Source organism: Somniosus microcephalus, chromosome 14, assembly GCF_052327205.1.
Source record: "Somniosus microcephalus isolate GS21.2 chromosome 14, FLI_Smic_1.0, whole genome shotgun sequence".
Classification (NCBI taxonomy): Eukaryota; Metazoa; Chordata; class Chondrichthyes; order Squaliformes; family Somniosidae; genus Somniosus; species Somniosus microcephalus.
In genome coordinates, this window is record NC_141000.1 from 76,899,852 (window position 1) to 76,922,421 (window position 22,570).

General features: G+C 45.8%; 1 protein-coding gene across 1 annotated transcript in view; it reads right to left on the bottom strand.

Moving 5' to 3' along the window:
* Positions 1-22,570, bottom strand: part of nme7 (NME/NM23 family member 7) — a 234,253-nt gene that overhangs the window by 196,628 nt on the left and 15,055 nt on the right. Inside the window, exons 3-5 of the mRNA XM_086006730.1 lie at positions 13,814-13,980; positions 12,935-13,045; positions 3,825-4,026 (exon numbers count right to left, since the gene is read on the bottom strand). Of these exons, the coding sequence (XP_085862856.1) occupies positions 3,825-4,026; positions 12,935-13,045; positions 13,814-13,980 (480 nt within the window). The remainder of the gene's footprint in view (positions 1-3,824; positions 4,027-12,934; positions 13,046-13,813; positions 13,981-22,570) is intronic.

Sequence of the window (22,570 nt, forward strand, 5' to 3'; positions counted from 1 at the left end):
TTTTTTTAATTGAGAAATCCAGGTGGAGGGCTAAGGACAGCAATACAGGATACCACCAAGGCTGAAAACAGTAGCATGCAGAGTTTTTCCTATTGTAAAGCCGGCAAGCGGCCTGCCCAGGAGCTCCAGATAGCTGCGCAGTTTAAAGGGAACATTGGTGCAGGAACATAGAGACCTGAGGGTGTAGGTACACAAATCTTTGAAGGTGGCAGGACAAGTTGAGATGGCTGTTAGAAAAACATATGGGATCTTTGGCTTTATTAATAGAGGAAGAGAGTACAAAAAACAAGGGAGTTATGCTAAACTTTTGTAAAACACTGGTTAGGCCTCAGCTGGAGTATTGAGTGCATTCTGGGCACCACACTTTAGGAAAGATGTCAAGGCTTTGGAGTGTGCGGAAGAGATTTGCTAGCATAGTACCAGGGATGAGGGACTTCAGTTATGTGTAGAGACTGAAGAAGCTGCAGTTGCTCTCCTTGGAGCAGAGAAGGTTAAGATATTTGACAGAGGTGTTCAAAATCATGAATGGTTTAATAAATAAGGAGAAACTGTTTCCAGTGGCAGAAGGGTCAGTAATCAGAGGACACAGATTTAAGGTGACTGACAAAAGAACCAGAGGAAAAAAAATTATGCAGCGAGTTATGATGATCTGAAATGCACTGCTTGAAATGAATTGGATAGCTCTACCAAAGACCTGGCACAGGCACAATGGACCGAATCGCCACCTTCTGTGAACATAACAAATAGGAGCAGGAGTAGGCCATTCGGCCCTTCGAGCCTGCTCCGCCATTCAATAAGATCATGGCTGATCTTCTACCTCAACTCCACCTTCCCGCACTATCCCCATATCCCTTGGGTCCCTGTGCTATATCATTCTATGATTCCAGGATGCTAATGGCTAATGTTTCCTCTGTCTGAATCTCAAATGGTTTGTCTTGTGAGTGAAAGAATAAGGAGACAGTCCAGGGCTACTGTCCTGATGTCTTGGAATTTGGACAAATGTAAGAAGTCACACAACACCAGGTTATAGTCCAACAGCTTTATTTGAAATCACAAGCTTTCGGAGCGCTGCTCCTTCTTCAGGTGAAGTGGAGAAATGCATAAAGACACAGCTTATATAGTCAGAGAATCATGTCAGATGTTTACAGGTAACCTTTCCAACTGCCATTTATCACACCTCGGCAGAGAGATAATCACAGCAGTCAAAGGTGTGAATGGTGTCCAAACAGGTCAGTCAGGGAAACATTACATCAAAGAACAATGAGGTGGGGTCACAAGGGGTCAAATATTGCAGATGCTGGGGTCTGTATGAAAAACAAAAAAAGACAAAAAACATTTTTTTTTTTTTTTTTTGGCTGGAAATCACAGTAGGTCCGGCCGCATCTGTGTAGAGAGAACAAGCCAATGTCGACTCGAGTCTGGATGACCCTGCATCAGGTGGGGTTACATGTAGCGTGACATGAACCCAAGATCTCGGTTGAGGCCGTCCTCATGGGTGCGGAACTTGGCTATCAGTTTCTGCTCGACGATTTTGCGTTGTCGTGTGTCTCGAAGGCCACCTTGGAGAATGCTTACCCGAAGATCGGAGGCTGAATGTCCTTGACTGCTGAAGTGTTCCCCGACTGGGAGGGAACACTCCTGCCTGGTGATTGTTGCGCGGTGTCCGTTCATCCGTTGTCGCAGTGTCTGCATGGTCTCGCCGATGTACCATGCTCCGGGGCATCCTTTCCTGCAATGTATGAGGTAGACAACGTTGGCCGAGTCACATGAGTATGTACCATGTACCTGGTGGGTGGTGTCCTCACGTGTGATGATGGTATCTGTGTTGATGATCTGGCATGTCTTGCAGAGGTTGCTGTGGCAGGGTTGTGTGGTGTCGTGGTCGCTGTTCTCCTGAAAGCTGGGTAATTTGCTACGAACGATGGTCTGTTTGAGGTTAGGCGGCTGTTTGAAAGCGAGTAGTGGAGGCGTGGGGATGGCCTTAGCGAGGTGTTCGTCGTCATCGATGACATGTTGAAGGCTGTGAAGAACATGGCGTAGTTTCTCCGCTCCGGGGAAGTACTGGACGACGAACGGTACTCTGTTGGTTGTGTCCCGTGTTTGTCTTCTGAGGAGGTCTATGCGATTTTTCGCTGTGGCCCGTCGGAACATACTCATGTGACTCGGCCAACGTTGTCTACCTCATACGTTGCAGGAAAGGATGCCCCGGAGCATGGTACATCGGCGAGACCATGCAGACACTGCGACAACGGATGAACGGACACCGCGCAACAATCACCAGGCAGGAGTGTTCCCTCCCAGTCGGGGAACACTTCAGCAGTCAAGGACATTCAGCCTCCGATCTTCGGGTAAACATTCTCCAAGGTGGCCTTCGAGACACATGACAACGCAAAATCATCGAGCAGAAACTGATAGCCAAGTTCCGCACCCATGAGGACGGCCTCAACCGAGATCTTGGGTTCATGTCACGCTACATGTAACCCCACCTGATGCAGGGTCATCCAGACTCGAGTCGACATTGGCTTGTTCTCTCTACACAGATGCGGCCGGACCTGCTGTGATTTCCAGCCAAAAAAAAAAAAAAAAATGTTTTTTGTCTGTTTTTTTGTTTTTCATACAGACCCCAGCATCTGCAATATTTGACCCCTTGTGACCCCACCTCATTGTTCTTTGATGTAATGTTTCCCTGACTGACCTGTTTGGACACCATTCACACCTTTGACTGCTGTGATTATCTCTCTGCCGAGGTGTGATAAATGGCAGTTGGAAAGGTTACCTGTAAACATCTGACATGATTCTCTGACTATATAAGCTGTGTCTTTATGCATTTCTCCACTTCACCTGAAGAAGGAGCAGCGCTCCGAAAGCTTGTGATTTCAAATAAAGCTGTTGGACTATAACCTGGTGTTGTGTGACTTCTTACATTTGTCCACCCCAGTCCAACTCCGGCATCTCCACACCTTGGAATTTGGAGTAGTCTCTTATTTCAGTGGGTAATAACTGCATTTATCCTAAAGTAAAAACATTTTTCAAAATTAACTAAAAGCTTAGATTGCCCTGTTGTCCTTTTCTCCCTTATTCTGTCTTTTTTTTAATTAACTTTAATTTTGCTCTTTTCCAGTCAATGGAGAGAGGATGGCAGGGCTGCAGGAATGGGGCGGGTGAAAAGTGGAGAGAGAGCACGAAAGAGATTGACTTCAAAAGGAAAAGTCAGTTTCTAGACCTTTTCGAACTTTAAAATCTTCTGCCTATTAGTTTTTGTTTCCTTTCTCCTGACTCCCACAGTCCATTCTGGGAAGAGACCAGTTTTTCATGCAGATTGTAAAGATTTACATGTTTGCATTGGTCAAACACATGAAGGGAGTAAGCTCAACGGTGGCCTGTATAACCTGACGGGGCTCAGTAAGTAAACTTATTTGCGGCACTGGAAGAATTCAAATTAAATACCGGAAAGACATACTTAAAACAATTTTTTTTTAATTTTCAGGAGAATAAATTGCCCAGTCAGAAGTATCAATCAACAGGCAAGACATTTTAAACAACATTTTTGGGCAAACTAAGTTCAACCACAAGATAAAGTAAAACCCAAGTTCAAATCATTAAATGCCTAAACCAGCATTTCTTAAAGGATTTAAATGGGCTCATTCATACTTTTAAGCCTTAAAAGGACTATTGACTAAATAAATCTGTCTAGGAAAAATGTAGGTAAATCTCACCAGCCTACTTGCATACATATGAATTACTGTTAAACATGGCAAGGATTAAAGACCCAACTCAATTCAATTTTCTTTTAACCCCCACCCCAACCCCACACAAAAACTTACTTGAGCTGCAGTTGCAGCACATTCAGAGCCATGAAGATTATTCCTGATGTTGTCAATCCCATAAAGTGCCCGGACATTGGCTTCATTTTGTGCTCTGCTTAAATCTGAAGATCCAATTAACTTCTTCCAAGTAGACACAGCCTCATCTCCCAAAATTTCCAGTGCAACAGCAGGACCACAGGCTAAATACTGAAGAAGATCACTGAAATAGAGTAAGGAAATCGAATTATGCTGCGCTCGAGATATAATCAGGTATATCTGATTTAGTTTCAACAAAAAAGCCATTTAATGACACCTTCAATATTCATTGCAGAGGACACCCTATACAATCTTATTAACCTCATGGAAAAATTTGGCTTAATGTTTCTCAATCTGATTGACTAAATGTGCACATACTACTTCACGTTAAGACCTAGGAATTTGTTCCAATGCAAATTATATGTCTATATTATGGTGAATTCAAACAAATTGAACTTAAATAGCATGAATATTTTGTTCAGTCACAATCATGCACTACTGCAATGTCACAGCAAAGTCACAGAATAACAGTGTTGCTGATGGATGTGGTTTGATTCATTTCTTTCCTTCCTTCTTGATTGCTGCCCTTTTTCTGGCAATAATGATAACCCAGGAAGTACTCACTTGAAGAAAGATTTTGATTGGTGTTCTGTGTAAAAGTCATTGCCTCTCGCCTTTCGGAGATTGCTATTAACGAATAATACAGGATACCCTTGGGCAATGCTGGTCACCTTCAGCCACAACTCTATTGAATCATGTCACTTAACAACAACTTGCATTTATATAGCACCTTTAACATAGTAAAATGTCCCAAGGCGCTTCACAGGAGCATTATTACGACAAACTGTGACACCGAGCCACACAAGGAGATATTAAGACAGGTAACAAAAAGCTTGGTCAAAGAGGAAGGTTTTAAAAAAGAAAGACTTGCAGTTAAAAAGCATCTTTCACAACCACAGGACGTCCCAAAGCACTTTATAGCCAATAAAGTACTTTCTGAAGTGTAGTCACTCTTGTAATGGTTAATCAAACATTGAGTAGATTTGGTCACCAAATAAAATCCTGGTTAATGTCTTAATCATTTTAAACCAGGAAATTAGATCATGTTTGATTATCTGACAAGCAAATAAATATATATAAAATGACTGCTTTCATGTTTTTTTTTTTTGCATGTCACTGACTTGTCACTGGTGAACAAGAACACATGGGATGATAAGTATGTGGGACTTTGCATGGAATAGAATTCCTGATGAGTAGGAGTTGCATACAGTGGAGCTGGAGATCTAGTGAGGAGAATATTCTTTAATGAAATAACGAAGATTGACAAAGGAAGTGCAGTTGACGTGTATATGAACTTTCAAAAGACGTTTGATAAAGTACCACATAATACACTCGCTAGCAAAATTGAAGCCCATGCCATTAAAGGGGCGTTGGCAACGTGGATACGAAATTGGCTAAGAGACAGAAAGCAGAGAGTAGTGGTGAATGGCTGTTTATCAGGCTGGAGGGAAGTCTACAGTGGTGTCCCTCAGGTGTTGATATTAGGACTACTGCTCTTTTTGATATATATTAATGGCCTGGACTTGAATATACAGGGCACAATTTAAAGTTTGCAGTAAGCAGTAAAGAGGATAGTAACAGACTTCAGGAGGACTGACAGACTGATGAAATGGGCAGACACGTGGCAGATAAAATTTAACACAGGTGTGTGAAGTGATGCATTTTGGTAGAATGTATGAGGAGAGGCAATATAAACTAAATGGTACAATTTTAAAGGGGTGCAGAAACAGAGGGTTCACATACAGAAATCTTTGAAGGTGGGAGGACAAGTTGAGGAGGCTATTAAAAAAAACATAGGGGATCTTTGGTTTTATTAAGAGGCAGAGTACAAAAGCAAACCTTTATAAAATACTGGTTAGGCCTCAGCTGGAGTATTGTGTCCAATTTTGGGCACCACACTTTAGGAAGGATGTCAGGCCTTGGTGAAGGTGCAGAGGAGATTTACTAGAATGGTACCAGGGATGAGGGACTTCAGTTATGTGGAGAGACCAGAGAACCTGGGATTGTTCTCCTTAGAGCAGAGAAGGTTAAGTTGATATTTAATACAAGTGTTCAAAATCATGAGGGGTTTTGAAAGAGTAGATAGGGAGAAACTATTTCCATTGGCAGGAGGATCGGTAACCAGAGGACACAGATTTAAGGTGAATGGCCAAAAAACCAGAGGGGGGAAAAAAAATATGCAGCGAGTTATGATGATCTGGAATGCACTGCCTGAAATGAATTGGGTAGCTCTATCAAAGAGCTGGCACAGACACAATGGACAGAATCGCCTCCTTCTGTGAGCATAAGAAATAATTGGTGAAAAATCCAGGGGGGAAATTAGGAGAATTTTTTTTATGCGAGTGGTTACGATCTGGAATGCACTACCTGAAAAGGTGGTGGAAGCAGATTCAAAAGGGAATTGGATATATACTTGGAAAGGAGAAATTTGTAGGGCTATGGGGAAAGGGCAGCAGAGTGGGACTAACTGGATAGTTCTTTCAAAGAGCCGGCACAGACACGATGAGCTGAATGACCTTCTCTGTGCTGTATGATTCTATGAAGTCTATTGTTTCCTAAGCTGCTGTACACAAAATTTCTTCAGGGTATTATTGCAGAATGGAATGCTTTGCAATAGGGACTAATTGGAAGAGGCAGAGATAATTGCATCTTGTACGGGAAAAATATTTGAATCAGAAGATTCATGGCTATGGAGGGGGGAGAAAGCAAGCAAAGCAGTGGGATTAGTTACAGATCACCCTCTTAAAAGAGCCAACAGAGACAGGAAGGGAAATAAATTTCTATGGTTCATAAATATAAATTTGAATAATCAACTAACTACCTGGTCACAAAATCAACTCGGGTCATTTCCAGAAACATTAAATTTAGTGCTGCTGGCAGTTTCAGGTTATTAGCTAGAAAACCGAATGCTCAGTAGAGTCTAAAGGGTAACAACTTAAAGAAAGACTTGCATTTATATAGCGCCATTCACGACCACCGGACATCTCAAAGTGCTTTACAGCCAGTGAAGTACTTTTGAAGTGGAGTCACTGCTGTAACGTGGGAAACGCGGCAGCCAATTTGCGCACAGCAAACTCCCAGAAACAGCAATGTGATAATGACCAGATAATCTGTTTTTGTTATGTTGGTTGAGGGATAAATATTGGCCAGGACACCGGGGATAACTCCCCTGCTCTTCTTCGAAATAGTGCCATGGCATCTTTTACGTCCACCTGAGAGAGCAGACGGGGCCTCGGTTTTGTGTCCCTACCAAAGTTGAATTTTACCTGCTAAATTTCAAATCCAACGTTCGTATATAGATGATTAATTGTTCTCTGCAGAATAGACAATGTTGTAGTATGCAGTTTCACCACGGTACAACAACCGGGAATTCGCAGCAACGGCGATAAACGCCATAAGTTAGACAGTTGTGCCCCCAAATCATCATCTTAGGCAGTCCCTCGGAACTGAGGATGACTTGCTTCCACCTTAAAAATGAGTTTGCAGGTGACTGATGAGTCCAATGCGGGACCTACAGTCTCTGTCACAGGTGGGGCAGACGGTGGTTGAAGGGGCGGGTGGGTGGGGTGCTTGGGTTGACGTGCGCTCCTTGTGCTGCCTGCGCTTGGCTTCCGCTTGCTCCCGACGAAGAGACTAGAGGTGTTCGGCCCCTTCTCGGATGCTTCTCCTCCACTTTGTGCTGACTTGGGCCAGGGATTCCCAGGTGTCGGTGGGAATGTTACACTTTTTCAAGGAGGCTTTGAGGGTGTCCTTGAAGCGTTTCCTCTGCCCTCCTGGGGCTCTCTTGCCATGTCGAAGTTCCGAGTAGAGCGCTTGTTTTGGGAGTCTCGTATCGGGCATGCGGACAATGTGACCCGTCCATCGGAGCTGATTGAGCGTGGTCAAAGCTTCGATGCTGGGGATGTTGGCCTGAGCAAGAACATTGACGTTGGTGCGCCTATCCTGCCAATGGATTTGCAGGATCTTGCGGAGGCAGCGTTGGCGATGCCTCTCCAGTGCTTTGAGGTGCCTGCTGTACATGGTCCATGTCTCTGAGGAATACAGCAGGGCGGGTATCACTGCTGCTCTGTAGACCATGAGCTTAGTGCCGGGTTTGAGGTCTCTTCCTCAGGCGACCGAAGGCTGCACTGGCACACTGAAGGCGGTGTTGGACTTCGTCGTCGACGTCTGCCCTTGTTGAAAGTAGGCTCCCGAGGTATGGAAAGTGGTCCACGTTGTCCAAGGCCTTGTCGTGGATTTTGATAATCGGGGGGGCAGTACTGTGTGGTGGGGGCAGGTTGGTAGAGGACCTTTGTCTTACGGATGTTTAGTGTAAGGCCTATGCTCTCATATGCTTCGGTGAAGGTGTTGACGATGGTTTGGAGTTCGACCTCCGAGTGAGCGCAGACGCAAGCGTCGTCTGCATACTGTAAATTGACGACAGAGGATGGGCGACCTTGGATCTGGACTGGAGGCGACGGAGGTTGAACAGTTTCCCGTTTGTTCTGTAAATTAGCTCCACTCCAGCGGGGAGCTTACTGAGGGTGAGATGGAGCATTGCAGCAAGGAAGATCGAGAAGATTGTTGGTGCGATGACACAGCCTTGCTTGACCCCGGTTCGTACATGAATTGGGTCTGTGGTGGAACCATTGGTCAGGATCACGGTTTGCATGTCGTCGTGAAGCAGGCGGAGGATGGTGACAAACTTTTGAGGGCAGCCGAATTTGAGGAGGACACTCCATAATCCCTCACGGTTGACAGTGTCGAAGGCTTTTGTGAGATTAAAGAAGGCCATGTACAGCGGTTGGTGCTGTTCCCTGCATTTCTCTTGTAATTGACGTGCGGTGAAGACCATGTCCATTGTGCCCCTTAGTGGGCGGAATCCGCATTGCGACTCTGGGAGGAGCTCTTCGGCCACTGGGAGAAGGCGATTGAGGAGGATTCTTGCGATGACTTTCTCCAGTGGTGAATTTATGCCAAAATGTGCTGGAACTGAATGCAGACAGAAGTGATAACTGTGATTCCATTTATGATTATGGTTCTGGGGAGTCTCTTCAGATTGCTCTTATGTGCCCAAGTGTGGATAATGAGGCATCAGAAGCAGAAAGGACACCCTTGCTGCGACCATTTTGAATAAACACATAAATCACGCCACTGCCAGGTCTCCAGCGCCATTATTTTTCCGTCTATGTGTCAGAGGCATGAAGATTGGCTTAAATGCAGCAAATTCACGATTGCATTAATTTTAATGGGGGCAAAGCAATGATAATTACCTTCTATCTTTCCTACCCAGATTTCCCACAATTCCTGGTTTGAATTCCTCCAATCCGGTTTCCACCCCCGTCACAGTACTGAAACTGTCCTTATCAAAGTCACAAATGCCATCTTGTGAGACTTTGGCCATGGTAAACTATCTCTCCTCACCCTTCTTGACGTGGCTCAGTGGGTAGCACTCTCGCCCGAGTCCGACGGTTGTGGGTTCAAGTCCCACTTCAGAGACTTGAGCACAAAAATCTAGGCTGACACTCAAGTGCAGTGCTTATGGAGTGCTGCAGTCTAAGGTGCCGTCTTTCGGATGAGACGTTATACCGGGGCCCCGTCTGCTCTCTCAGGTGGGCATAAAAGATTCCATGGCACTATTTCGAAGACGAGCAAGGGAGTTATCCCCAGTGTCCTGGTCAATATTTATCCCTCAATCAACATCACTAAAAAAAAAACAGGTTATTTGGTCATTATCACATTGCTGTTTGTAGGAACTTGCTCGGCACAATTGGCTGCCACGTTTCCTTATAACAGTGACTACGCTTAAAAAAAAATGTACTTCATTGGCTTTGGGACATCCTGAGGTTTGGAAAGGCGCTATATAAATATATATTTTTGAATAAACACATAAATCACACCACTGCCAGGTCTCCAGCGCCATTGGCCCAGAAATTAGGTTCGGGGGCTTGCCGCGCATGCAAGCCCCCGATGTGCACTCACCCGGCGCGCCGACATCTGGAGCCTGGGCCTGCTTGGAATTCCTGTCACTGGCCCGGTTCAGATGTCGGCGCGCTGTGCTTACCTGATCCAGCGGCGTAGTTAGTTCGATGTGCCAGCTGGGATCAGGTGAGCACTGTGCAGCCAATCAGGGGAGGGGAAACTTCATTCATGAGTTTGATAGTAAGAACTGTCAAACTCATGAAAAGTACGGGCGCCCAAAAGACTAGTTTAACTTTAAATAAAATTTTAAAAAACATCTCTTCATTCTCAGACTGGCAATCAGTAACTAGTGGTGTTCCGCAGAGGTCAGTGCTGGGTCCCCAACTCTTTACAATCTATATTAACGATTTGGAGGAGGGGACCGAGTGTAACATATCAAAGTTTGCAGATGATACTAAGATGGGAGGGAAAGTAGTGAGTGAGGAGGGCATAAAAAATCTGCAAGGGGACATCGACAGGCTAAGTAAGTAGGCAGAGATTTGGCAGATGGAATACAATACTGGAAAGTGTGAGGTTATGCACTTTGGCAGGAAAAATCATAGAGCAAGTTATTATCTTAATGGCAAGAAACTGGAAAATACAGAAGTACAAAGGGATCTGGGGGTCCTGGTGCACGAAACTCAAAAGGTTAGTATGCAGGTGCAGCAAGTGATTAAGAAGGCCAATGGAATGTTGGCTTTCATTGCTAGGGGGATAGAATATAAAAATAGGGAGGTATTGCTTCAGTTGTACAAGGTATTGGTGAGACCGCACCTGGAATACTGCATACAGTTTTGGTGTCCATACTTAAGAAAGGACATACTTGCTCTCGAGTCAGTACAAAGAAGGTTCACTCGATTAATCCCGGGGATGAGGGGATGGACATATGAGGAGAGGTTGCGTAGATTGGGACTCTACTCATTGGAGTTCAGAAGAATGAGAGGCGATCTTATTGAAACATATAAGATTGTGAAGGGGTTGGATTGGGTGGATGCGGGGAGGATGTTCCCGATGATGGGTGAAACTAGAACTAGGGGGCATAGTCTTAGAATAAGGGGCTGCTCTTTCAAAACTGAGATGAGGAGGAACTACTTCACTCAGAGGGTGGTAGGTCCATGGAATATGCTGCCCCAAAAAGCTGTAGAAGCTACATCATTACATAAATTTAAAACAGAAATAGACAGTTTCCTAGAAGTAAAGGGAATTAAGGGTTACGGGGAGCGGGCAGGAATTTGGACATGAGTCTTGGTTCGGATCGGTCATGGCCCTGTGGGTAGCGGAGTGGGCCCAGGGGCCGTGTAGCCTGATCCTGCTCCTATTTCATGTGTCTAATTCTGTTAGATTGAGGAGATGGTTCTGTGATAGTGGATTGGTGGTTAGGATCAGATCAGCCATGATCTTATTGAATGGCGGAGCAGGCTCGAGGGGCCGATTGGCCTACTCCTGCTCCTATTTCTTATGTTCTTATCCCAATAATTAAATAAACTATAAATAACTTTAAAAAAACTATTTTAAACAATTAATCAAATTTTTGAAAAAAATAATTTAAAAAAAAAATCGGGTCTAAAACTACACTTACCTTACTGTAAAGTCCTTAAAAACAATAAAGCTGTGGAAAAAATGTTATAATTTTAAGTAATAGACCACTTACCTTAAAGAATGAAGTCCTTACGTCTCCTTTTTACATTCGTAAAAAGGAGAGGCCCTTACACATGCGCAAACCTGTGGGAAAAAAGGAATTTCAGCGCGCACGCGCAGACTCCTGCGCGCACGCGTTCGTCCTCTGAACCCCTTGGTTCAGAGGACAGGAAATGCCGGTTTTCCGCGCATGCGCTGTGCATGCTGAAAACCGGCACTTCCATCGGGCCCACGCGTGAGTACCCCGTCCGTACTCACGCGTTGGGCCCGGAATTACTGGGCCATTGTTTTTCAGTCTATATGTCAGTGGCATGAAGACCGGCTTAAATGCAACAAATTCATGATCACATTGATTTTAATGGGGGAAAAGCGATGATAATTATCTTCTATCCTTCCTACCCAGATTTCCCACAATTCCTTGTTTGAATTCCTCTAATCCGGTTTCCGCCCCCGCCACAGTACTGAAATGGTCCTTATCTAAGTCACAAATGACATCCGGTGTGACTTTGACTGTGGTAAACTACCTCTCCTCATCCTTCTCGACTGGTCAGCAGCCTTCAACACGGTTGACCACACCATCTTCCTCCAACGCCTCTCTTTGGTCGTTCAGCTGGGTGGAACTGCCCTCACCTGGTTATCTATCCAGTCGTTGCCACAGAGAGTCACCTGCAATGGCTTCTTTTCCTGCTCCCGCATCGTTATCTCTGGTGTCCCCCAAGGATCTATCCTTGGCCCCCTATTTCTCATCTACATGCTGCCCCTCGACGACATCCTCCAAAAACACATCAGGTTCCACATGTACGATGACAACACTCAGCTCTACCTCACCACCACCTCTCTCGACCCCTCCGCTGACTAATTTGTCACACTGCTTGTCCGACATTCAGTATTGGATGAGCATAAATTTCCTCCAACTAAATATTGGGAAGACCAAAGCCATGGTCTTCTGTCCCCGCCACAAACTCCGTTCTCTGGCCACCAACTTCATCCCTCTCCCTGGCAACTGTCTGAGACTGAATCGGACCACTCGCAACCTTGGTGTCATGTGACACTGAGATAAGTTTCTAACCACATATCCACTTCATCAACAAGACTAGCTACTTCCACCTCCGTAACATTGCCCAACGTTGCCCCTGCCTCAGCTCATCTGCTACCGAGACCTTCATCCAGGCCTTTGTTACCTCCAGACTTGATTATTCCAATGCTCTCCTGGCCGGCCTCCCATCTTCCACCCTACATAAATTGGAGCTCATCCAAAATTCTGCTGCCCGTATTTTAACCCACATCAAGTCCCGTTCACCCATCGTCTCTGTGCTTGCTGACCTACATTGGTTCCCAGTCCTGTTATTAATAAGTTCTTAATGCAGAGGTGTTGCTCTACAAAGAAGGTTTTAAAATTCAACACATCAAGAGATTTTAAAAGCATTAGTTTGAAACAATAGTGAACAACTTACCGTGTTATGTTAGCCATTTTTGCCTTGGTTATTACCAGCCCCGAGCTGTAGATCTGGTCTATCAATTTTCCTAATTTAACCTCAGTACTTGGCTTTATTACACCCAGTGTCCTGAAAATAAACCCACAACAGGGAGAAAAAGTTGTGCAATATCCGGGACAAAACATTTTGAATTTGTGCCATGGTAAATAACAAAAAATCCCAAATGCAAATCTACTACTGAAGGACGAATGATGGGCCATTGCTGTTACCGTCAGTACCAGCAAAATGGTCATTATAAATTTACATTCCATGTTTCAATTTGAGATACAAACCTGCCCTCAAGAAAAGTAAGACTTTGTTCCCTGCTTCCTCACTTCATGTGGATGGCTGCTTGTTTTAGCTGACTCCATCACATCAATCTTTTTGCCTTTAATCTTAAAAACCTGGATCAGATCCCCTATAAGTCTCTCTCTCTCTCTCTCTCGAGTATACAACCAACATATAACATCTATAGCTCAATGTTCATGATGGACAACTAAAAACAGTTCTTTCAATTTACAGGAAACTATTACTACTTACATCAATTTGGCTATCTGCAATACAAATCAGCTACCTAGGATCTAAATACATAAAGCTATATCTAATTTGGGTACAAGAAACAAATAATCCACATATTTACAACACTATTGTTTTATGTAAGCAATTAAGTGATCTGCTTAATACTGGAACTGTCCCAGTCTAAAGGTGATCAGTTTCATCACCACATTACTGGGTGGAATGGCAATTTCACTATTAAAAACCTGATTTGTATGAAAGAGATCTAACTACTATTTTGACCAAGTTGGTTCTTCAGTAACTGACGTGAACTCTGAATATATTTAGGAACTAAATTCTTACTTTTGTTTCTTACTTCCCAGTCTGAGAGCTGTGTATTGGTCCCCATAGCCTACCAAATGGAGCTGACGAGAATATACAGTAATTATGCTGCCAACGAACAAGTCATCTGGCCGCAATTCTTCATATTTAGTCCGTTTCAGAAAGGTGCGATGGTTCTTTATGTCAAACTGTGAAATATGTCAAGAATGGACACCATCAATACATCTATTCATAAAATAAAACAAATTTAAAGATCAAAATAGAAGCGCATGGATAAATACAAACACCTTTCTGCAAACAGGCAAAGTGTTCATGTTGCTAGAAGAAAAAGACAAAGGCTGACTGCTAAGAATTGCCATTCAGCCACAGGCATCTACGCTAGTTCAGTGGTGTCAGTCACTCCCTTAAGCAATATAGTTGCCTGCTTTTTTTAAAAAAATAAACAGAAGTCGATTCCTACTATGTGCAGTAATGGGACCCAGAAGTGTAACACCCTTGTGGTCTGGACTGGATCTCTGTTACTTAAGCATATGTATTGCTTTAATATCTTTGAAAGCAGACCAAGTTAATATTAGGCAAGGCATTGTTGGGTTTGGTTCGTTAGCTGCTTCATTCCATGGTAGACAAAACACGCAGACGTTGAGTATGACAAAATTAACCTTGGTACAATCAGTACAATTTGTGTTACAAAATAAAATATACATTCACTAGCCCACCTAGAGGGATTTTTAATTAACATAGAAAGATAGATTTGCTCTGCTACCTGTCATGCCTACAATGCAGAGGTTATTACTACCTTGCCGCCTTTCTGCTGCTTTCACTGACTTCTAAGCCCTGATTTTAACCCCGCCCGCCCCACAGGAATGAAGGGGGCAAGTGGTTAAAATAGCAGTAGAGTACTTACTGCTACGTTCCAGACGCACTCTCACCTGCCACCATTTTAACTATGCACTTTTCAGAGTGGTAGCACATGTGCCTAAGAAACCACATGAGCAATTCATTTAGCCTTTGAGGTAAATCCAACAAAACCTTATGAGCCAATAGATTAGTGCTCAGGTTAAGTAGGACTGGTGCCCACCATGAGCTTGTGGTACCAATGGCTCCATTAATTGCAGGGTTAGCAAAGTGACATATACAGAGGTGAGCAAGCTGTCTCCATCCAGTCTGCAGCGCCTCAGATACACCGAGGGGGCATAAAACTGGGTAAGAAGTAGGATTTAGGCTCCAAATGGGCCATGAACCTTAAGAGGATTTTGGGGGGGGGGGGGGGGGGATGGGAATACCCAAAGGAGAATCAGAGACCTGGCAATAATGTGGGGCACTACTGCCCAATGCACAGCAGCACTGGGAGCACCACACAGCACAGTATTGGTCCCATTGTATCATGGATATTTTAGTGCAATAGTAGGTGTTGTCACTGTTAAATGTAGACAAAACTGAAAGGCATTCTACGTTCCAAGTTGGTATGAGAACGAATGCAGATTTAGTTAATATCTGTTGTGGCTGGTGACCACATTGTATTGCAATGATTTGTAATGAAAATCCGATTTCAAAGTCTATTTGTATCATCCCATTTTCTAGGGATTAAAGAGTGATTAGCTGTTTCATCCTTTTAACAGACTAAGGCCTAGAAATTCGGTGTAGCCGCGTTTGGGGTGCTAGTCCTGGCGATGCGCAAAGTTTAGCGCCAGGCGCAATTTAGCGCCACCTAGCATGATATTGAGTTGCAGCGCCCCTAAAGGTGATTGCGGCGCTAAATCAGGCGTTGCACGCTACTCTTAAGGCGCTAACCCGGCGGTGCAACCCAATTTCACGGCGGCGGGGTGCAGCGAAGGTGCTGTCAATAATCACTTTCCCTGAGACACACTGGCGCCGGCCAGCTCTTAAAGGGGCAGGTCAATTGGCATCACCAGACACACTCACTGCCTTGTAGGCCTTCAAAGCGGTGGGAGCCTACCTGTGGCGCACCAGCCTAGCAAGACGTGGAAAGGGTGAGGCAGAGGGCAGAACGCCTCACTGATGGGGCATTGGATGCTTTGGTTGGCGCAGTGGAATCAAGGCCAAGGAAGATGGTCGGAATGTGATTTATGTTTTGGACAGTCTCCCGGCTGTGAGAGGCAGTTATGTGTCAGTGTATTAGTTTTGCTTTCTGTTGCCATAGCTTTCTCATGTTTGAAGGAACCACATTTTGTGTAATGAAACACTTTCTTCATTTACAATGGCCATACCTGCTATTTACATGCATCTTGCCCTTCACAGGCTTGGGGGTATCAGACCGGTTCCATTCCTGTTCTTGGAATGGCAGCAAGCATTCCGTGAGAGGGGCCTAGAAGCTACTTCTGAGCAGCCTCTGACACGCAGCCTGAGAAGAGCCGCTCGCGTAGAAGTTCAGGCCAGCAGGCATCTTCTCAGCCACCGACAGAGATGTCCTGCACCTTATCTGAGGCTGCAGATCTGGCTGAAGCAGCTGGCACAGCTCAGTCACCACCTCCTTTCTAAATCGCAGCCTTCTGACACACTGCTCCTCCGGCATGTTCATGTAGGAAAACTGCTGTCGGAAAACCCTGCCAGCGTAAGGTCTGCTGTGGCGACGTCTGTTGGCCCTCCTCCGTCTGGCCATGCCCGCCCCCCTCTCCCAGCGTCTCAGTGCCCTTTCCAGATGATTCAGCAGCAGGACGTTCCCCTCCAATGCAGCCCCCATAATAAGTGCCCACAGGAAGGTTCCCCGTTGTCAAGGCTCACCAACAGCAAGGTGATGGTCAGAAGGCTGAAGATCATCTGCCTGCGCTGGCTCAGTGGTCAAATGGCTCTCAGTGTGCAGCTCAGCAACTCTTTGTAGCTCTCGAGGAAGTTGTGCTCCAAAAATGGCTGCCGCTTTTAAACCACACCAGTCCCCTTTAAATAACACTCCTCCAGCCCGAGAGCGACTTGGTAAGGTTCCAGGTAAGCTGTCACTATTAGTGCCAGGCGCTACGGAGGGGGGCGCCAATGAATTTTCGGTCCGGGGCGCCCAAAAGGCGTTGCACACTCAAATGACGTCATAATCAGCCTGCGCCCATGAGCGGGCGCTAAGATTTAGCGCCGGCGCTAAATGCATGCTCAATATGGGGCGAGGCGCTAGGCGCCCTGCGCCCGCCCGGAAATTGGCTAGCGCCCCACTTCTCGGCCTCTTTAGGCGTTAATCGGTGGCGCTAACAACCGAATTTCTCCCCCTAGGTATTTTAAGCTCCCAGTCCCATCTCTGAATAACAGCAGCATTTCACCATGTTGGTCTTAATCCAAAATCGTATTTATGGACAAAGAAAACAAGCATGCATGGTGAGTGAAGAATTCATACTCAAGTGATCATCATGTCCCATAACATTGCTTGAGGAGGGTAATTCTAAAGTGACATACTGATAGATAAGGCAACTGAGTTCTCTGTTTTCATTTAGTTTTCTTAAGTCAAAAATATTTTGGATAAAATAACGTTATTTTGCACAAATATAAAATAGCATCAACTGGTGTATTCTAAGAAACTGTGCCATTCTCACCCATTGATATCCCCCCCTTGGGTAGGGGGCATCTTGATGAGCAAAGAATTTACCTTTAAGAAATAAACAAACTTTTTCTGTTTGGTTAAAGAAAATCAAATTGCCATGAAACTGCAAAATTTAATAAAGCACCAGGTTGGAAACTATGCAAATTTGAACCTTAAGTATCCATGTACAAGGAACTTGAAAAGATACAAATTAGTTCTAGTTCTAAAGTCTACTGTCCATAGTCAACTTAATACTAGAGAAGGGAGATATATATAATCCATAGAATCTTAGACCATTTTTATTTCATCCATAGTGTAATGAAGGTCAGGAGCAGTAATAGGTGCCCTACTTCATTCCAAAAATCCAGCCAAAATCCTAACTATAAGTACATTTGTCCTATACCATATACTTTTAATTCTCAGTTCTATCACACACAGACTATTTACAACTATTTATTTTGTATATACCATGCACCATACATAAACACACAAATGCTCCATGACTTATGTTTCAGAGATCCCTTGTAGCTGCCTGAAAAGAGCCTGAGCCACAAAAGTTGAAGGCAGTGGTGACCTTCATAGCCAGACAAAATAGCACTTGCAAATAAGCGTGGCTTGAGATCTTCATTCAGAGGGTCACAAGGGGTGGCCAATTGCAGCTTTGGAAAAGTTAACCCTTCTGGCAAAGAGCTCTTCATAGGATCTCATGGGACCTATGCTGCCTGAAGATTCTTTAGGAGGGAGAGATAAATGTCAAGTAGGAGGCAGTTATCTATCATGGTACCTGATTCGCCTTCTCTTGAAATGCTGCTGCTCTTCCTTCTCCTCCATAATAACATGGAGAGGTATTCCCATAGGGAAAGCCATACCACCCCCCAAGTCGACCTGACTGCTTGGTCTGAAAATCCTCAGTGGGGTGAGACAGTGGTACTTAGCCAATATCAACTGCAGGTTTCAATAAGTGCAAAGCAAAAAACATAAATGGACCAAAAAAGCATATTCAGAACACTAATGAGTAAGCAGTTTGGGAACTGCTCAAAATCTCTGGGGGAAAAATTCGGTACCTTAGCCCATCCCGTTAGCACCAGCAGATGGGGCTAACGAGGCGCTGGAGCATCATTGCCGAGGCGAATCCAACCCCACACGCCAAATCCTGCCGCCGCCCTTATGCCTCTCATTACTGTGCCTTTGCCTACTCTGGTGCTCCTACGAAGTGTTGGCCCACTAGTGGCTGCAGCAGGGCTGGTAGAAGGCTGCTGAGTGTTCATGCGAGAGACTTCAGATGGCCTTGCAGGACGCCCTCGACCAGCTCTGGACCTGGAAGGCCCGGCTGTAGACTGCGCCACCTCAGCATGGGTGGCAGCAGTATGGGCTGGCTGGATGAGAGGCAGAAACAAGGGCAATGGCAGAGTGGCAGTGGTTGGAGCAGGAATACTGTCATCCTGAGAGAGGACAGGAGGTTCTTGCCCCACTGACACTTCCCTGGGGCAGCACCTCAGCATCCCTAGCACAGATTGCTGGCCTGCTGTGACACAGTGAAAGCCCGGTGGACAGTGGTAGACCCAGCCACGATGGCAGCAGTCAGAGCTTGCGTGACATCAAGAAATCAAGAGCAGTCTGAGATTGGATGCCACTAAGCATAGACTGCATTACAGCACTAAGTCGTTGCGTCGCTTCCGCCTGTGCTACAATTGAAGCTGCCAGATCGCCCATCACACGCAGCATCAGTCTGGGTCACCACGTTCTCTCTGGGAGTCTACCATCCTTTGCAGACTGGAAATGATGGGCTCCATGGAGTGCGAAGAACATTGTGCAATGTTGGAGGTGGACTCCTCCACACTCCTTACCATTGCCTAGAGGCTCTCGGGCACCCTTGCCATTGCACCTATCATCTCCATGTGCATGTGCATGCCCAGCACCCTTCTTCTACACGCCTCCCCATCGAGGTCCTCATCTGAGTCCTGTGCAGCAGAACACACGCAAACTCGCCCTCCGGAGAGCTGGCCCCCGAGCTACCCTTTCCCCCAGCCTTGCTGCAGTCCACTCGTCCCCGGTGCATTACTCTGTGCAGATCCCACTACTAGATTAGCCTCTAAAGAACGTGTAGTGCCAGTATCTGAGCTGGTGCCTGCGGGTGAGACATGCAGTGACACGGTGTGTTCTTCCTCCTCTTCTCCCGCCTCACTCTCTATTGTGCCCTCAGGGACAGGCTGCTTAGGTGCTTGCTCATTATCTGAAAGCATAAAGGCACAAGAGTCAGGTTAAGGTGAGAGGAGGGGGGCAGGAAGGGAGAAATGCATGCATACAGCATGATTAGCTGGAAAGTGCGAAACGTTTGTGGGGTGAGGGGCAAGTGGGATGTGAGAAGGAGGAGTAGGGATGAACATACTGTTGTTGTCCCCAAGGGGTCAATGTCGCCGGTGGCCACGGCGCCAACCACCTGGCGCCCAATAATCTGCAGCACTCTATTCTCCAGCGCAGACAGTGGTTGGGTGTCGGCTAATCCCTCGCCTGCGCTTTCCTGCTCCCTCCTGTTGTGAGCCACCTTGGCCTGCAAGGGAAAGGAAAGTGTGAGTGAGTGTGGCGCAATGTGTTTGGGTGATGTGTCTGCCATAGTTGAATAGCTGACATTGTGTGCAAGGTGCGAGATGTGGGTGAGTGTTGGTAGGTAGATATTGTTGCTGGGTGAGTGTTGGGGTGGGGTGCTTTGGGCTGTGTGTGAAGACTGTGGTTCAGATGATGGTATGTAGCATTTGTTGAAGCATTCAATCACCCTGACCACCCGAGTGAGGTCACTAAATTTCTTCCTGCACTGTGTGGGGGTCCTGGGGACCACAGTGCTGCCCAAGTGCTGCACTACCTCCCTCCACATGGTGTGGAAGACTTGCGTCGAGGGCCTCCTGCCACTTGCCGGGTAGAGCACCGCCCTCCGTCTCTCCACAGCGAACACCAACACCTCCAATCTGCGGGCTTTCTCCCTGGGGTGTGGATCTGCCATGAGTACAGCTGCTTCAGTCCTCCGGTGCCTTCTTCTGCTTGCTGAGGCAGCTGCATAGCCAGCAATGCTGAGAATGAGGTTCTGCAGCATCAATGAGCCACTCCTTTAAGTACTGAAAAAAGCCTATGGCAATCATGACTTGCGATTAGACTGCACCTGATATTGGTCCACCCTTTGAGTGTAACACCAATGAGCTTGGGCTTTAAGGGGAAGAAATTGGGTGAGTAGCGCCACTTGTTAGCGCCTAAAGAGGCAGGCAGTGGCTGTAGCGCCACTGGCTGCGCCTCCCGCGATATTGAGTTGGGGCGATAATGGTGGCGTTAGTCTTTTGCGCTGCGCCGCCACCGATGACGTCATTGGTGTGCGCAGCGCTCCATTCGCGCCCTGTTCGCGATATTTGGTAGCGAACGGCGCAGTTGCGCCGTTCGCTACCCGCGCCCGGTTCACGGGGCCTTACTGTGCCGGCAGCGGCGCAAGTTAAGGTGGAGGTGCGGGGCGGCCACCTGCCAGCACCTCCGTCCCCGGCCTCCTAACCCCCCCCACGGCATTGCCGGCTGTTTCCCGAGAGCCCGGCACTTCTCCTTGGTACCGGACTCGTTTGCCGGCACTCGCGATCGGGGTTCGCGCTGTTGCAGGCACCTCCCCCTTAACAGTGGGAGGAAGGCCTGCAGTACCGTAGCGTGCCATGCCGCAGCGTGTGGCGCTGCGGCACGTTGCGCTGCGATATTCAGTTTCAGCGCCCTAAGAGGGACGCGGAGCGCCTCGAGCCTCGCCCCGTGTCCCTCGAGGGGCAATGAAACTGAATATCTGACGATCGCTAAAGCCTCGAACGCTGCGCTAAATCCTGCGCTCAGGCGACTTTTGCACCACTTTGGCGCCCCAACCCAATTTCTAGGCCTAAGACTTGATTTAGGACTCCAATCATTTTTTTGAGCAGTGAGCACGAATTTTGCGTGCAGTCTAAAGCACTAATTCTTCAACTTTTCTAATGATACCACCCATTCCTGGGCTATAATGAATTTGTAAGCCCTTTAGCTCTTAAACTCCTCACTTGGATCAGGTGGCAGGGGGAGCTGGTGTGCCTCTTTATGTGCGTGTAAGTTATCCAGAGTGCAATTGAGTGGCAAAAACAGAAAACTCGCATTAGTTACTGACTGACAGGCGCTGGTATGCAAATGAGCCCCGCAGGGGCTCGGTGGGCTGTTCGCAGGAAGGGCCAAATAGATTGACGAAATTTGGAGGTAGCAATTTAAAAAAAAGTGTACAAGCAATGGAAGTCGTATTCACCCGAGTTGCCTTGTCCGAAATCAATCTTATGCCACTCCAGGACCGCAAGTACTCTGGAAAGAGTGAGTTCAAATATCGGGATCGAGCAATCAGACCCCAACCTGCCCCATTCCTAGCCGCCGTAATATTTCATCATTCATCAACCTCGGAACCTTCTTAAAGAATTCAACCAGGTTGGTAAGACATGACCTTCTATTCGCGAAGCCACATTGTGTGTCCTTATTGTGTGTACAATGACAATAAAGTTGAATTATTATTATTATTATTATTATTAATAACCCCTTCTCAAGGTGATCATACATAGTATCCCTAATGATCCCTTCTAACAACTTGCCTATAACTGACATCAAGATAATGGGTCTACAAATTCCTGGTCGTGACTAGCTGCCCTTTTTGAAAAATCGATACAAAATGAACCTCCCCAGTCCAATAGAATGATCCCAGACTCCAGCAAGCTATAAAATACATAAGGAAGAGACTTGCATATCAGCAAGGGGTTGCAACCAAAATTATGTCAGTAAATCAGTCAAGCTTTGCTGTAGTGGTTTACCAAGGTATTCTCAATTCTAAAGTATATTACTGCCTTGTACTAGTCATTAGGTTAAGGTTTGCTTTTGTTCTTGGGATGTGGGCAGCAATGGTAAGGCCACATTTATTGCTCATCCCTAGTTGGTGTTGTTGCTATTTTTTTTTTTTTTTTTAAGTGAGTGAGTAACTTTACTAGGATATTTCAGAAGGCATTAAAATTAACTACTGTATGTAGTTTGGAGTCATGTGCAGACCACACAAGGGTAGCAGGTTGTTTTTTTCTGAAGGGTATTAATGAAACAGTTGGATTTTTTAAATATATATATATATTAAGGGACAATGCAATAGCTTTCATGATCATTTTTTCTTAGTACCAGCCCACAAATTACCAATGTTTTTAAATTCAAATTCAGTCTTAATCTATACGTTGGAACCTCAATTAATC